General features: G+C 40.3%; 1 protein-coding gene across 1 annotated transcript in view; it reads left to right on the top strand.

Moving 5' to 3' along the window:
- Nucleotides 1-18,033, top strand: part of KNTC1 (kinetochore associated 1) — a 102,679-nt gene that overhangs the window by 83,347 nt on the left and 1,299 nt on the right. The window contains exons 51-62 of the mRNA XM_008050409.2: nt 3,268-3,314; nt 4,913-4,991; nt 6,593-6,711; nt 8,020-8,155; nt 9,085-9,180; nt 9,559-9,615; nt 12,110-12,164; nt 12,264-12,327; nt 13,192-13,321; nt 14,378-14,467; nt 15,202-15,347; nt 16,534-16,624. Coding sequence (XP_008048600.1) covers nt 3,268-3,314; nt 4,913-4,991; nt 6,593-6,711; nt 8,020-8,155; nt 9,085-9,180; nt 9,559-9,615; nt 12,110-12,164; nt 12,264-12,327; nt 13,192-13,321; nt 14,378-14,467; nt 15,202-15,347; nt 16,534-16,624 — 1,110 coding nt within the window. The remainder of the gene's footprint in view (nt 1-3,267; nt 3,315-4,912; nt 4,992-6,592; nt 6,712-8,019; nt 8,156-9,084; nt 9,181-9,558; nt 9,616-12,109; nt 12,165-12,263; nt 12,328-13,191; nt 13,322-14,377; nt 14,468-15,201; nt 15,348-16,533; nt 16,625-18,033) is intronic.

The raw sequence follows: 18,033 nt of genomic DNA, 5'->3' as shown, positions 1-18,033 counted from the left end.
CAGTGCCTTTGGGAGGCTGAGGTGAGTGGATTGCCTGAGCCTGCGGGTTCGAGACCCGCCTGGGCAGCGAGACCTCATCTCTACAATAAATCAAAAATCAGCTGGGCATGGTAGCACATGCCTGTAATTCCGGCTACTTGGAAGGCTGAAGTGGAAGGATTGCCGGAGCCCAGCAGGTCGAGGCCGTGGTGGCCGGGAGCAGCCACTGCACTCCAGTCTGGGTGACAGAGTGAGACTCCAACTCAAAAAAAAAAAATAGATTACTATTTTGAGTTAAGCAAGGTCTTCTACTCCATCGTAACCAAGAAGTCACCAGAGAAATGGGAGACGATGCTCTCACCTCTCTGAGCCATCCCCCAAATGGAAGGTTTGTTGCTTGCATCAGAGATAGACATAGCTAATAAATGCGGAAAGTATTTTATATCTAAAAAGATCAATCTTGGGAAAAGTCATAAGAATGTCTTTGAATCAGCTCTGTGAATTCTGAAACCTCACTATGCTGAAATTTTTATTCAAGTGTCTTAAATTCATTTATACTCATGGGAACACTTAAGTTCCTAGAACAGAAGTTTCCTCTTGCTAGGAACAATAGTCACAAACAGTCTGTAATCACCATGAACAGCACCTGGAGTAACAAAGCCATTTGCAGGTAAAAGAGCAATAGTGATGTCCAACGATATAGTCTGTCAAGTTTGGCACCAAAATGTCCAAAACTGTGCTGAAATCTGTTGATTTAGCCCTCCATATTGCTATATTTAGAATGTACAAAGTGGCAAAAATATCTAGGGAGAAGTATGTTTTAAGAGTGAGGAAACATTTTTAACTTTATAAATAACATTATTGAAAATGTTTCTCCAATATTGTTTATAACAAAACTTTTCCCTTAGGTCCAGAATCTTGTCCAGAATTATGCTTTGCTTTTGTTTGTCATGTCTCCAATCTGTTTCAATACAGAACAGTTCCATTACTTTTCTTAATCTTTCTTGACACTGACATTTTTGAAAAGTGTAGGCCAGCTATTTTATAAACTTCCAATTTGGGCTGGGCACAGTGGCTCGTGCTTGTAATTCCAGCACTTTGGGAGGCAGAGACAGGAAGATCATTTGAGCCCAGAAGTTCGAGACCAGCCTGGGCAACATAGCAAGACCTCATCTCTACAAAAAATTTTAAAAATTTGCCAGGCATGGTGGCGCATGCTTGTAGTCTCAGCTACTTGGGAGGCTGACACAGGAGGATCCCTTGAGCCCAGGAGTTGCAGACTGCGGTGACCTAGAATTGTGCCATTACATTCCAGCTTGGACAACAGAGTAAATAAAACCTTACTTTAAAAAAAACTATTGGGCTGGGCTTAGTAGCTCAGCCTATAATCCCGTGCTTTGGGAGGCCGAGGTGAGTGAATTGCCTGAGCCTGCGGGTTCAAGACCCGCCTGGGCAACTTGGCAAGCCCTCATCTCTACAATAAATCAAAAAAATTAGCCAGGTGTGGTAGCGTGCGCCTGTAGTTCCAGATACTTGAAAGGCTGAGGCGGAAGGATTGCCGGAGCCCAGCAGGTCAAGGCTGCGGTGGCCAGGAGTGGCCACTGCACTCCAGTCTGGGCGACTGAGTGAGACTCCAACTAAAACAAAAACAAAAACTATTGAACTCCCAATTTGAGCGTGTCTCATATTGCCTCATGAAAAGAGTAAAATTGTGTATTTTGGGCATCATAAATGATATCATATCCTTCTCAGGGTATGTTACATGGAGGCACATGATGTCTGTTTGCTCTTACAGGTGATGTTAGTTGAGATAACTCGGTTAACGTGTTATCTATTTCTCTACTCCACAGTTACTATTTTTCCTTTTTTAATTACTAAAGGAAATATCTTGAGATTATACAATACATTATGTTCCTCTTTAAACCTCTTCCCTCCACCCCCACACACCCTGATTTACCATCTATACTTGAATCTGTTTTAACTGTGATGGGAGATTGATGTTTTTGAAGGGTGAAGACCAGTTGGTTTATAAAATGTTTAATTTTGTATTTGCTAATGTTTCTTATAATTTGATTCAGCTTATGCTTTTTTGGCAAGAATACTATACAGGTGATGTGTTCTTTTCAGTGGATCACACTCAAAGGCACAGTACATCAGCTCTTTTGAAATAGTATTATTAATATCTAAAATTTATGTTAGGATTTAGTAATCCAAATCCAGAATTTTCTGTACTATTTCTTCTGAATTTTCAGGCAGAAAATCTAATAGGTAGATTCTATAATTCTTAGGCAGATATACAGATACTCTTGGAAGAAAATCTACATATTTGTAAACAAATAGTATAACTGACATGACATTAGGTTTTTAATCAGTAGTTTTTATCACATGGCATTTGATTCAACAAGTATTTTTTTTAAGTATTTACTAAGAGTGAGGACTGTGCTTCAGTAGAAAAAGGAGTTAGAAGCATATCTAGGCCACATAAAATCTGTGATTGACTCTTAGAAATCAGCATTTATAGATTTTTAAAACTTATACATATGTTTGAAGTACAAAATAAAAGTTCCTCGAGGCCAGGAATGGTACACCTATATATAGTACCTAGTACAGTGCTTTGTAAGTCCCAATATATATATACTGAATTGATGAATGGTTCATTTAAAACTCATGGAGTCTTTTCCTTTAAAAAACTATCCAGTAGCCGGGCTCAGTGGCTCAGTCTGTAATCCCACGCCTTTGGGAGGCTGAGGTGAGTGGACTGCCTGAGCCCGCGAGTTCGAGACCCGCCTGGGCAGCGAGACCTCATCTCTACAATAAATCAAAAAATCAGCTGGGCGTGGTGGCGCATGCCTGTAATTCCAGCTACTTGGAAGGCTGAGGCAGTAGGATCACCGAAGCCCAGCAGGTCAAGGCTGCGGTGGCTGGGAGCAGCCACTGCACTCCAGTCTGGGCGACAGAGTGAGACTGCAACTCAAAAAAAATAAAATAAAATAAAATAAAAACTATCCAGTGAACATAAGCTCCAGAAGGAGAGGAATGTTTGTTTTTGGCAGGCAACCCATGTACTCAGAATTGTGCCTATTACATAGCAAATGCTCAGTAAATATTTGTTGAATGAATGAATGTGAATTAACCTAATATTTAAGCAAAAATCTCTTGATAAATTATTTGCATCATAATTTTTCTATACAATCTTATTTTGCGTTTTTCATCTAGCAGATTTCATAAGATGAAAGTTTGTGAGTCACATACTTGCTTAAGTTGATCTTTTTTTCTACTTTTTCAAAGAAACCATCAGAATTATTTGAACTTCAAGAAGACGAAGCACTACGAAGGTACTCTTACTTTACTTACATTTACCTGTATCTTAAATGGTTCAGAGGTTGGATTTTTTTTTTTTTTTTTTGAATTGGAGTCTCACCCTGTCGCCCAGGCTGGAGTACAGTGGCACGCTCATGGCCACCCCAGCCTTGACCTGCTGGGCTCAGGCGATCCTTCCATTTCAGTCTTCCAAGAAGCTGGAACTACAGGCACTAGCTACCACACCCAGCTAATTTTATGATTTACTGTAGAGATGAGGTCTCACCGAGTTGCCCAGGCTGCTCTCGAACTCCTGGGCTCAGGCAGTCCTCTCGTCTCAGCCTCCCAAAAAGTGCTGGGATTCCAGGCTTGAGCCACCGTGCCTGGCCATAGGTTGGTTTATAAAAGACTCTCTTGATATATTTTGAGTCACGGACACTGAGAAGAATCTATTCATTTTTATATAGCTATCAGTATCTCCAGTGAGAATAAATCAGAGACACCCAAGACCCAGAATTTCTGAACCTTCAGTGAGCTCCTACAGATGTTAAAGGTTTCTGGAATATCTTTAGTAGAGAGTACATCTCAAGCAAAGAAAAACTATTAGCTAGGATTTTTGCCCCAGACCCCCTGTATATTCTGTCATCCTGGTAAGCTGGAGTGGTTCAGATATGGGCCATCAGATTCCTTTTGCCATTCTAACCTGTGACTGAGACCAAGAAAATCATGCTGATTTTATCTAATGTGAAGACTGTATCTGGGCCCAAATCAGAAAGGATGTGGCAATCCATTAATGATGACTGGCATAGACACAGAGAGGGTGTGGTGGCACACACACCAGTTTTTTGTCATTCCTGGACCAAAAGTAGGTCAAGCTGGCTTGGGAGGCCGTACATCCTATACTGGCCCTGCAGAAAGACAAATCCAAGAAAAGGATTTCCCCTCGTTTGGAGCAGAGTTGCACTGGCCACCCATGCCATGTCCTCCTTGCCTCTGCATTTTCCTTCACCGTGGCCTTGTTTTTAAGGGCAAAGTCCCCTTTTTTCAAGCAAGAGGTAGCTCCTGGAGTGTCTAATTGAACCAGCCACATAGAAAATCTTAGAGGGAAGCAATTCAAAGAGAGAAGAAAGAAAGGAAGTCCCAAAAGGCTACTTCATGCAAAGTTCTACCTCTTCTCCAATCTGTCTGGTCCATCTTGCCCTTCCCTGGGAGGGGCCGGCCTGCCCTGAGTTAGAGGTTGAAATGTGCCACTAACAAGATCCTGGGTACTAAAACATAATTTCCCATGTATAGTAGTATTCAAGGGACTTTACAACTATGGTTTGTATTAATTTCTTAAATAGAGTTTAAATTATCAGAGACTGGCTGGTTATTGTGTGAATGAGAAGGCTGAGACCTGGCATTTATTATCTGTATTGCCTTCTTTAGCTATGAAAGAACTCAAGAAAGGATTAAGCAAAAATCTCTTGATAAATTATTTGCATCATAATTTTTCTATGCAATCGATCCATAATCCTTCCAGCCTACATTTGGGATGCCTAATGGCTTTTCTAGTGGAAAGAAACATAAGTCTATTATTTTGGTAATCTATCACTAAATTCAGAAATAAATAATTAAAAATTTATTTTTCCAGAATGCAATATCTCCTCCTGTGTCATCCAATGGATTATAGTTCAAGAATGCTGTTTGTATTTGCCACTTCAGCTACATCTGTAAGTCTAAAAACTTAATCAAAATTCATCTGTGCATCTCAGCTTAACATTTTTTTCCTGTGTATTTATGCTTGATTTCATTGCCAGATGATTCAGGTAATGCTCACGTACATACTTACTCAAAGTCTATCTCCCCTCATAAACAAGGATTGTTATATCTGCCATGCTCCATTTAGTGCTGGCTCCAGCAACATCTGCTTAGCATACTGAATGGTGCATTTGTTGACAGTTCCCACAGGTTATCTGCATTCACAGTGATTAACTCCCTGGTCAGTCAACATTCCTGATACCAGGGGCCAAACAAACTGGCCATTGAAAAAAGTTTCCACTATGACCTCACAGCCTGGCATTATCAGGCTACTAGCACCGTCCCCACTACACTCCAGCTAAACTGAAATTGCATTCTCCTCTAAAGGCCACAGACCCTTGGCTTCAAACATTTGCCTACAGAAATGTCCTCTGAGGCATGGGGAGGGGTGCGTTGGAGTCAGTAGGTAGATGATTCTTAGAAAGAAGGAAGAAAAGGAAGAGTCTGAGGTGCTGATTTTAGGTCCATGACAGGAAGGAGAAAATCCTCCTTTTTTCTTTGTACAGAAAAGACATATGACTATTTTTTAGTTATTCTTTCAAGTAGAAATGGTATTCCAGCACAAGTGGCTAGTACAACTCATAGCTCAGCTGTGTAAGTGCTTTTCCTTGCAGTGTGCTTCACGTGTTCTTCACATACAGAATGCTAAGGAATGCATTTTACTTAATAAATGAATGATTGATAATTGTACGAATATTCAAATGTGAATTCATATGAATGATATACAGTCATCCCTTGGTACATGTGGGAGATTTGTTCCAGGATTCCTAGGATACCAAAATCTGAGGATGCTCAAGTTCCTTATATAAAATGGTATAGTATTTCCATATAACCTGCACACATCCTCCTATATACTTTAAATTATCCCTAGATTATCTGTAATACCTAATATGATGCCTACACGTCACTTCACTTGTGTGAAGTCAATGCAGTACTTGGCCCAAGGTGAATTCAAATTTTGCTTTTTGGAACTTTTTTTTATTCCCTCAAATATTTTTGATTTGCTGGTCGTTGACTCCATGAATGCAGAACCCATGGATATGCAAGACTGACTATATATCCAAGAGTTGAAGTTTAATAAAATTAATTTTTACTGCTTCAAGAACATTTTTAAGAAAAAGTCTTCTTTGCTTCAGCACTACCAGGGTATGCCTGGATACAGAGGCTACTGCAACAACTGAGGGCTCCTGCCTCAATTCTGCCAGCGATTTCACCCACTGTTGCCATTCCACCATCAGGGCAAATATCAACACAGTGGAAAAGGCAGATAATATCTTAGCATTATCATTAATATAGTTCTGAACCTTGCTTTTCTGAAAGGGTCTCAGGAATGCCCCTTTGGAGTTCCTTGTACCACATGTTGAAAACCACTGTTCTACACAGTAGATTTCTTAAGGGCAGAGATATACTTTAATTTTTTTAAAAAATTATGTTGCCTATGTTACTTAAGTTGAAATTTATTCAGCTGTGGTGTACAGGTGTGCAACTCTTCACACTTTGTTTGGTTTTACAGACATTAGGTGTACATCAGTTAACTTTTGCCCACAGAACACGAGCTCTTCAGTGTCTCCTCTATTTGGCTGACAAGGAAACTATAGAATCTCTCTTTAAAAAATCCATTGAAGAAGTAAAGTAAGTAGAATTTTTAAAAATTATATTAAGAAATAGATCAAGCCGGACTTGGTGGCTCAGCCTATAATCCCACGCTTTGGGAGGCTGACGTGAGTGAATTGCCTGAGCCCGGGGGTTCGAGACCTGCCTGGGCAACTTGGCGAGACCTCATCTCCACAATAAATAAAAAATTAGCTGGGTGTGGTAGCACGCAGCTGTAGTTCCAGCTACTTGGAAGGCTGAGGCGGAAGGATCGCCAGAGCCCAGCAGGTCGAGGCTAAGGTGGCCGGGAGCGACCACTGCGCTCCAGTCTGGGCGACAGAGTGAGACTCCAACTAAAAAAAAAAAAAAAAAAACAGAAATAGATCATTTTTTGGAACTGTATGGCTTTTAAGCCCCTAAACTCAAAGAAGTACATTACAGTAGTTATGTTTGCAGTTCTGTTGCCTGGAGTATCCTTAACATTTTGGCCAAGGGGAAACAGGCCTTTGAGAACATCTTGTTTCTGTTGTTTCTTGGAGACATTTAGAAACGAAATGTTTTCATTATTTTGTTCAAATTGATTTCTATCTAATGTTATATTCAGTGAATATATTTAGAAACCCAAAGTTAACATTTAAAGACAAACTGAGCTGAGTACAATGGCTCACGCCTGTCATCCCAGCACTTTGGGAGGCTGGGGTGAGAGGATTGCCTGAGTCCAGGGATTAGAGACCAGCCTGGGCAACTTGGTGAGACCTTATCTCTACAATAAATTTTTTAAAAATGAGCCGGGCTCGGTGGCTCAGCCTGTAATCCTGCACCTTTGGGAGGCTGAGGTGAGTGGATTGCCTGAGCCCGCGGGTTCGAGACCCGCCTGGGCAGGCGAGACCTCATCTCTACAATAAATCAAAAAATCAGCCGGGCGTGGTAGCGCATGCCTGTAATTCCGGTTATTCGGAAGGCTGAGGCGGAAGGATCGCCGGAGCCCAGCAGGTTGAGGCTGTGGTGGCCGGAAGCGGCCACTCCACTCTGGGTGACAGAGTGAGACTCCAACTCACAAAAAAAAAAAAAAAAAAAATTTTTCCAGGCGTTGTGGCACGTGCCTGTAGTTCCAGCTCCTTGGAAGGCTGAAGCTGAAGGATCACCAGAACCCAGCAGGTCGAGGCTACGGTGGCCGGGAGCGTGCCACTGCACTACAGCTTGGGCGACAGAGTGAGACTCCAACTCAGATAGATAGATGATAGATAGATAGATAAAACCTGGCCTATTATTTTCGTGTGGTGGCTTTTATTTTAAATGTACATGTAGCCCATGAAAATTATTCTTACAAACATCTCTGTTTTCCAGATCTTATTTGAAATGTATAACTTTTCTGGCGTCATTTGAGACTTTGAATATCCCCATCACATATGAATTGTTTTGTAGCAGTCCTAAAGAAGGAATGATTAAAGGTCTGTGGAAAAACCACAGCCATGAGTCCATGGTAGGTACACTGAATTATCCAAAGGCCTCTTTTCACACACTGTTGTACTCAGTTCCCTGCCACTACTCAGGTTCCTGAAAGACAAAAGCAGGAAAACTCTTTATCCCCCTGCTCTGAGACCTTTACGACTTTTCTGTCCTGGCGTGCATAGATAAAGCAACTTGGAAGGTCCTCTTAACCTCTCTTCCTTAAAACTTACAAGTGGCTGGGCTTGGTGGCTCAGCCTGTAATCCCACGCTTTGGGAGGCCGAAGTGAGTGGATTGCCTGAGCCCGCGGGTTCGAGACCTGCCTGGGCAACTTGGCGAGACCTCATCTCTACAATAAATCAAAAGAAATTAACCAGGCATGGTAGCGCGCACCTGTAGTTCCGGCTACTTGGAAGGCTGAGGCGAAAGGATCGCTGGAGCCCAGCAGGTCAAGGCTGCGGTGGCCAGGAGCGGCCACTGCACTCCAGTCTGGGTGACAGAGTGAGACTCCAACTCAAAAAAAATTAAAAAATAAAATAAATCCTACAGGCTGTTATTGCTGCTGACAGGAGAGAGCACTTTTATAATCTCTTCCATGGCCTGTCTGTTCTCCTTTAGACAAGGAGAAGAGACTGTTTGTCCTTATAGAGAGAGGGTATCACTTCTCCTCCTACTTATTGCTTAGTGGAATTTAGTCTCTAAGTTGCCAAGTTGGAGACCAGGGCAGGATGGTGTTAGTGCCAGCAGGCAAACTGTTTTTGGATTAGAAGAAAGAAAAGGGGAGAAGTTTAAGGCATTGTTTGAAGAATCTTTTTTTTTTTTTATTTCTTTCATTAGAAAGATGGGGCCCTTAATGGACATTTGTAGATTATAAACATGTTTTATATTAAGCTGCCCTACTTTTTCCAAAGATGGTTTGGTCTACTGGTATCTTGAAGCAGCATGATTTTTTTTTTCTTCAGGCGGTAAAATTGGTGACTGAGCTTTGTTTAGAATACAAAATCTATGACTTACAGCTTTGGAATGGACTCTTGCAAAAGCTTCTTGGATTCAGTATGGTAAGTAGACTCTGCCCTAGACTGGGTATATTTTAAAGCTTTTGTACAGCATCCAGAAAGCATTTTGCATTGATACTTGTTACTGAGCAGTTGTATGCTGAAAACACATTCACTCTCATTGAGTTCATGCCAGACTTAAGGAACTTGATGTTAGGCCGGGGAGTGCAGACTCAAAAATGACATACATTTCACTGGAAATCAATGGAAGACTCCCTGGCCTTTTTTAATATTTATGAACTTGTAAGTGAATTTCCCTGGCACTTCTCATGGATGATGAATTTTTAGTGATAATCTTTTTGAAACTATAAGAATCCATTGTTTTATGTTAAAATGTTCCATCTCAGTGGTCTTTAGAACTTTTTATTTTATTTTTTACAGATCTATTTTCTAAGGAAAGTTTTAAAAGCCATTTCTAGTATCCATTCTTTGTGGCAGGTATGTAGTTTTTAAAAGTGAATTTTCTTGACTTTAATCTTTGTGCTTGCTAACCGTGTGACTGCTGGGGGATGGTGGGTTAAACAGTCGGCTCCTCTGTAAGGAACAGACCTGATCAGCTGCAGGATGACGTCCTGTTAAAGTAGTGCCTAAGCCTGGAATACTCGGCTCATGTTGCCTCCTGAAGACATTGCTTTCCTGAGCTCTCTAGGCCTCACGAGTCACATCTTCACTTATGTCCTCAAAACCTTTTCACTGCTCTTTTGTGACAGTATAATTTATTTTAATTACATGTTGGACTGCCTCCCTCGTAGATTTCAAACCACGTATTGTTCATCTTTTCTAAATTTCACACAAGTTGTACACCCACATAATTATTATAATATATTACATATATAATTTATTCCTTGTCTAATAAATTAGGACACTATGGAAATATGCTGCTTAAAACGTGAACATTCTCTTTGACTATTTTTGTTCATAATTATCTCCTTAGAGGAACTGCTGTACAATTTCCTATGTATTCTAGAACTTTCCTATTATCATACTAGCATATAGCTTGTGTGTGAATATAGACAGTATATACAGTTTTGTACATTTTAAACAAAATGTTGATCTGGGCATGGTAGAGTACACCTGTATTCTCAGCTACTTGGGAGGCTGGTGTGGGAGGATTGCTTGAGCCCAGGAATTTAAGGCTTCAGCGAGCCATTGCCCTCCAGCCTAGGCAATGGAGTGAGACTCTATCTCTTAAAAAAAAAAGCAAAGAAAAAAATTTAGAATAAGTTACAAAATAAAGTGTTGTTTTGATATAACAGTGTTCTCTGGGAGATTGTTCCACAGCAGCACATATGAATGTATCTCATTTTAAAAATTGAGATATATTGCTGGCACGGTGGCTCAAGCCTATAATTCCAGCACTTTGGGAGGCCAAGGTGAGAAGATTGCCTGAGCCCACAGGTTCAAGAACAGCCTGGACAACAAGGATCACCGGAGCCCAGCAGGTCAACACTGGGGTGGCCTTGAGCGTGCCACTGCACTCCAGCCTGGGTGACAGAGTGAGACTCCAACTCAAAAAAATAATAATAAAATAAAATTGAGATATAACTCACATGTAAATTTCATCCTCTTGAAATGTACCATGACGTGGTTTCTTATATTCACAAAGTTGTGCAACCATCTTTAATTCCAGAATATTTTCTTCACCCAAAAAAGAATCTCCGTATCCACTAGCAGTCATTTCCTATTCTTCCCTTTCTCCACCCCCAGCAACCACTAATGTACTTTCTTTTTTTGTTTGTTTTGTTTGTTTGTTTGTTTTTGAGTTGGAGTCTCACTCTGTCGCCCAGACTGGAGTGCAGTGGCTGCTCCCGGCCACCGCAGCCTCGACCTGCGGGGCTCCGGCGATCCTTCTGCCTCAGCCTTCCAAGTAGCCGGAATTACTATCTATGGATTTGTCCATTCTGGACATTTCATACCGATAGACTCGTATACTATGTGGCCTTTTGTGTCTGACTTCTCTCTCTGGGCTTACTGCCACCTAGTGGCATGTGTCAGAACTTTATTTCTTTTTATTGCCAAATAACATTTTATTTATCAGTTTGACAGTTGATGGACATTTGGGTTGTTTCTACTTTTTAGTTATTATGAACCTTTGTGTACAGATTTTGGGGTTTTTTTTTTTATTTTGGGGGGGGTTTGAGTTGGAGTCTCACTCTCTTGCCCAGGCTGGAGTGCAGTGACTATCACGGCCACCACAGCTTCAACCCGCTGGACTTAGGTGATCCTTCCACCTCAACCTTCCAAGTAGATGGAATTATAGGCGTGTGCCACCATGCCCATCTAATTTTTTGGTTTACTGTAGAAACGAGGTCTCACCAATTTGCCCAGGCTGGTCTCAAGCCCATGGACTCAGGCAATCCTCTCACCTCAGCCTCCCAAATTGCTGGGATTACAGATGTGAGCCACCGTGCCCGGCTGTGTACAGATTTTCATGTGTACATGTTTTTTTTCCCTCTTGAGTATATACCTAGGAAAGGGATTGTTGGGTCTTATGGTAACACTTATGTTTATACCCATTATCTGAAAATTTTAATTATTCTCTATATTATGGTGTAAAATGTACCGGAAGTTGTTTAATCATTCCTCCTTCCTCTACTGACGAAAGTTGATATTGTTTCCTTATTCATTTTCTTGAAACTCTTGTTCCCTTCCCCCTTCCCTGTGGCCCTGGCACAGTGTCTGGCACATGATAGGCTTAGTATTAATTTTGTTTTCTGAGTTGGGTTCTGACGCTTCTTGCCAAATAGAACAATAATGAATCTACCAGAATTATATAATAAGATCCTGAAATATACAGTTATGAAGAAAATTATCCTAGAATCATAATAATCCCAAACAGGGAGCTATTAATGTATGACTTTAGTCATCCAGACAGCTTTTTGACGCAAAATAAAGAGTTCATAAAATCCCAAACTTGGGCTTGTTTCCACAGATTCCCTACTTTAGCAAAGCTTGGCAGCGTGTGATTCAGATTCCACTACTATCAGGTATTTTTCTCTTCTATGAAATACTGACAATAGCATTTTATAGTTGAGTGTGTGTGTGTGTGTGCGTGTGTATATATCATTGTTGTTTTTTTTCTTCAGCCTCTTGTCCTTTAAGTCCCAATCAGCTATCAGATTGTTGTGAGAGTCTCGTCGCTGTCCTAGAGTAAGTAAAATATGTATTGTCCTTCCAAAATATAAAATCTGTTGTATATAAGATTCCTTTCTAATAGATGTCTATAAATGAGTAATGCCTTTTTGTTGGGAGGTTAAGCATAACACTTGTTTTTATAATAGAATGTCTGCATTATTTTCACAATGTCTACTTTCCATGAGTGGTGTAACTTGTAAATTGATACTCAGTTAAGCATTCTCTAAAGTGAATACCTGATACTAATGTAAGTACAGAGTACCTTTTGTGACTACCCTGAATCATATACTGTTCTCATAAACTTGAGTCTTCTGAGAATTTATCTTTAGACCTCTGTAGGCTTTTAGGCATAATCACAGTAGCAAACAGCAGTCAATATTCCTGTAGAACTTTTTTTTTTTTTTTTTTGAGTAAGAGCCTCACTCTTTCTCCCAGGCTGGAGTGCATTGGCATGATCATGGTTACTACAGCCTCGACCTGATGGGCCCAGGTAATCCTGCCACCTCGGCCTTCTAAGTAGCTGGAACTACAGGCGTACATCACCACACCTGGCTAATTGTTTTGATTTATTGTAGAAATGAAGTCTTGCCAAGTTGCCCAGGCTGGCCTCAAACCCCTGGGCTCAGGCAAGTTTCTCACCTCAGCCTCCCTAAGTGCTGGGGTTACAGGCATGAGCCACCACACCCTGCCAATTCTTTTATTCCATGTATATATCATCAAAGACTGGAGTTACTAATTATTAAGCATGTTATGCACCTGCACTTTAGTGTTTAAAATTTTTGGAAACCTGGACAGGTAAACAGCTATAAAAAACTAGAAAGGCCAATATAATGTAGTGAATCTGACAGATTATTAACCAGTTTACGGGCTTTCTTGAAGATGTCCAGTTTCAGATGATCTCGACATGATTGGCGTCGCCAGGCAGTATGTCCAGCTAGAACTCCCGGCTTTTGCATTAGCTTGTCTAATGCTTATGCCCCACTCAGAGAAAAGACACCAGCAAATCAAGGTATCTTACACATGATTCCTCTGGGCTGCCAAGGAAATGGAAGGTCTCATGTTTCATTTTCTTTACAAAAGGTGCATTTTCTTTTCACCAAAACTGTAAAGCATGAGTATATCAGATTTGAGTGGGACAGAAGGTTTGTGTGGGGGCTTAGCAGAAGGTAAAATAGAAAGATACATTGAAGTCCAACGGAGGGATGTCTTATTCTTTATCAGTGAGGAGAAACAGATTTTCTTGGAAGTGTGAAGTGAAGTGAATTGAAATGATCAAGGCAAGTATGTTGGAAGGAATTACACATTAACCTGGATAGGCTTGATCAGAGGAGGGAGGTGGCAAGAAGGGAAACTTGGGAAACTGTTGCATTTGAATAGAATTTTCTCTACTTGATCCAAGCATAACAACCTTGTGGGTAGGCAGGGGAAGCTTGAGGGGTAGGTACTCAAGGTAGAGTGGTGGTAATGAACTTGAACACAACAGAAAGGCTACAAGGAGGGCAGCTAACTTAGCACTTGGAAGTAGGAGAGAGAGCAAGAGTCAGGCTTTGTGTGGGTGCCCAACGAAAGGAGCCATGAGCATTTTGGGGACAGAACTTTTTAAAATAACTAACTCATTCTCTTTAATGTAGAACAAATCATCATTTTGGAATATTTTGTATTTATTTCCCTCACAGGTATATACACAGTAAATAGAGAGCTATGTAAACGAGCATGCCTATTTTTTATTTGTCATTTAGTCTGTCAGTTGTAGTTTTTCAAGGCCATCTGTGCCTGCCTTTGACTTTTTTCGTTCTTCTGATTATTCATAAACTTATCCCTTGATGCTTTTCAGTGTTTCAGTTTTTAAATAGATTTCTTATGGCACTTAGAATGACAAAGTGCCTGATAAACAGTTCTTGCTGTTGGAATAAGTATTTGTAGAAGCATTCTTCCCTTATTTCAATAACCTTTTTTTGATGAGTTTTTCTCTATATTAAAAATTCTTTAATATAAATGAAAACCTTTCTAACATGAAACTACTAGGAATAACACTTCCACTAATTATGCTTTGATTTTTCTCTAGACATTTCTGGGCTCATGTGATCCTCAGATGATTTTACAGCAGTTAGAAGAGCATATGAATACTGGCCAGTTAGCAGGATTTTCACATCAAGTAAGAGGCAATTTCATCTTTTTTTGGCTATGAAAATGTTGATATTAGGAGGTAGTCATTCCCCCAAACCAAGATTAGCTGGAAACTACTATGTCTAGCTATTTGTTAACATCTAAAGTTTTGTTGCTCTTGTTTTCTTTTTTTTTTGGAGTTGGAGTTTCACTCCGTCGCCCAGACTGCAGCCTCAACCCACTGGGCTCCGGCGATCCTTCCAGCCTCAGCCCTCCGAGTAGCCGGAATTACAGGCGCGTGCTACCACGCCCGGCTGATTTTTGATTTATTGTAGAGATGAGGTCTTGCCCAGGTGGGTCTCGAACCCACAGGCTCAGGCAATCCACTCACTTCAGCCTCCCAAAGGCGCGGCATTACAGGCTGAGCCACCAAGCCTGGCTATGTTGCTCTTGTTAAAACCTCAGTAAATATTTTAAGAGGCAGGGACTCCAGCTGTTTTGCTGACTACTGTGCTTAGTTGAAAATGTATAGTCTTAACTGCTTTGAGTTGTAAATAGATCTTCTTCCTCATAAAAAGTCCTGAAGTGCTTAGCAACAATTACTTTTTATTTATTTACTGTATACTGACATTGGCCAAAGCTGCCCCTTGCCCACCCCCTCAAAAAAGAAGATTAGTCACAGTGCAGTGATAGTCAGTTTCTGATTGTCAGAAGTGTTTTGGTATTCAATAAGAACTTGGAATTTAGCATGTTTTTAATATAATGGTAATTCTCATTCTATAGATTAGAAGTCTTATTCTGAATAATATCATAAATAAGAAAGAGTTTGGGATTTTGGCAAAGACAAAATACTTTCCAGTGTTAAAACTGCACATGATGAATACCAACAACATCACTGAACTGGTAAACTATTTGGCAAAAGATGTAAGGTAAGTTAATTTTAAAATAAAAACTTACTGTAGAATGTTACTTATTTTGGAGGTAAATATCAAACAATTACAGAACTCGGTTGAAATTAAAAGCTTTAAACCCCTCGTTACTACACGTGCCCAGAAGTTACTTGTCTGGTAACCCAGTCCCTGGGAACATGAACCTGGAATCCAACAATTACACCAGTTGTCACAATCCCTTCAACAGGCACCTTATAGTCCTACTCTAAATCCTACATTATGACTGTATTCCTCAGACACTTACTCAGAGCACTGATGGCTTTATGTAACATGTAATTTTTGCTAAGCTTGGTTATCTAATTTTCTAGCATCCACAAGTTTAGAAACAATAAGCTTCTTGGGATAGAGCTGAGGGCAAATGTGGACAGTAAAAAGGGGATAGTAGAAGTGGGCTGGCAGTAAGACAGGAAAGGTTTAGTCAGGATTGCAGTGACTCCTGGGCCATCCCTACATGGGGTCCAACTGTGCTCGTCCATCAAGAGGTATCCCTTTCTCGTTACCACTTCATGGACTTACCGCTTGTTTATCACTTGTGATCCGGCCATAAGTATGTATTGTTATTTGTATTATTTTTGAGGTATAACTGATACATATGAATAAGATGCACATATTTGAAGTATGCAATTTGATCAATTTTGACATTTGTATTTACCTGTGAAGTCACCACCACAATTGAGAGAGCAAACATATTGATCACCTCCAAAAGTTTCCTCATGCCCTCTGTGAAAGTTGATCATATGGATTAGGTCATTCTTGTCATACCCAACTAAATCAGAGTCCAAAGGGCCAGGGGGAAAAGCACTCAGAGTACAAAACATTGCTCTAGAAATGTAATTCTTTGCAGGCCTGAGTGCTGAAATGCCTGTTGTAACCTGAGACCAGCTTTATCTACAGCTGCTGAGATAACTCACTGCAACTCTAGGGCTAATTTTGCCCACCACTGAGCTTGCCAGCTCCCCAACTCTTTTTAGTGCTAATAAACTTTCTTAAAGAACGACACTTAACATTCTAATCTTCTCTTCGTTCTTTGGACATAACTAAAGACTGCCTAGTCTATGTATTTACCACAAATTGCCATTATTCCCAAATAAAATGTTAAATTAGAGATTGACCTGTACATTTTTATTTTGAACTTCAACCCCTCTTTTTCTTTTTGATTCCATAGTTTAGATGAAGCTTCCGTTTTGATAACCGAATATTCAAAGCATTGCGGGAAACCTGTACCACCAGGCGCCGCTCCTTGTGAAATTCTGAAGGTAAAGCTGACTGATAGTTCTTAGATTTTAACTTGACACCATTTATATTTCTAGGGTCTTGAAATTGACCCTACCTTTTCTGGTTTTCTAGAGATAAATGTATTTTATATGTGACTGGGTATATTTTTGTATTAGAGAGTCCTAGACTAGAAATCAAGAAGCCCTGGTTCTAACCTCAACTCTGCCACTAAGCAGCAAAGCGACTCAAGCAAGCTGCTTAACCTGTGTGACCTTTAGTCTTCAGATCTGGACCACCTGGTCTCAACTGGTTTCCAGCATTATGATGCCTCATAGGGTGTTCCTTTTTTAGTACTGAAGAAAGTAAAAAAATAAATTTTAAAAGGTATTGATTGGCCAGGCATGGTGGCTCATGCCTATAATCCCAGCACTTTGGGAGACTGAGGTGAGAGGATTGCCTGAGCCAACAGGTTCAAGACCAGCCTGGGCAACTTGGGAGACCTCATCTCTACAATAAATTTAAAAATTAGATGGATATGGTGGTATGTGCCTGTAATTCCAGCTACTTGGAAGCCTGAGGTGAAAGGATCGCCTGAGCCTAACAAGTGGAGGCTGCGGTGGCCGTGAGATGCTACTGTACTCCAGCCTGGGCAACAGAATGAGACTCCAACTCAAAAAAAAAAAAAAAAAAACTGATTACTATCATGTTGAGCATTAATTGCTTATTAAATTTATTCTTTTCTAATTCCATAAGACATATTTATTCACTGTAGCAAAAGAAATATGAAAGAATCAATAAAACAAAAACTAAACTGATCTAAAATCTCACTACCCAAAGATAGAATCACTGTTAACATTTTGCTATATATCTTTCCAAATTTTTTGTACATAAAATATGCACATAAATTATATTTGCTCCTATTTTGAACTTAAATATAAGGTAAATATTTTACTTTGATTATATTTTGGTAGTTTTAGTAGACCTAACTATTGTGGCTATTTCCTTCCTTTGGTCCAGATCAAGCATATTAGAATCCTACATTTTGTTAACTCTCATTTATAACTCACAGTGTTCACTTCCAATCAGTTGTGCTCATTGGCATAAGATTACTTTTTTCAAAAAGGAAGAATATTGATTCAGGAGACAATTTTGTGACTTTTAAAATATGTCTGTTTCTCTCTAGTCATACCTGTCTAAAATGCCAAGTAATTTTTATATGTAGATTTTTATCACTGCACTTAAGAAATCTGAAGCTCGGCCGGGCTCGGTGGCTCAGCCTGTAATCCCGCGCCTTTGGGAGGCTGAGGTGAGTGGATTGCCTGAGCCCGTGGGTTCGAGACCCGCCTGGACAGCGAGACTTCATCTCTACAATAAATCAAAAAATCAGCCGGGCGTGGTAGCACATGCCTGTAATTCCAGCTACTCGGAAGGCTGAGGCGGAAGGATCGCC

Source organism: Carlito syrichta, unplaced genomic scaffold, assembly GCF_000164805.1.
Source record: "Carlito syrichta isolate Samal-C Ts95f unplaced genomic scaffold, Tarsius_syrichta-2.0.1 Scaffold145297, whole genome shotgun sequence".
Lineage (NCBI taxonomy): Eukaryota > Metazoa > Chordata > Mammalia > Primates > Tarsiidae > Carlito > Carlito syrichta.
The sequence above is the reverse complement of the archived record's forward strand: the minus strand, read 5'-3'. Positions and strand labels throughout refer to the sequence as shown.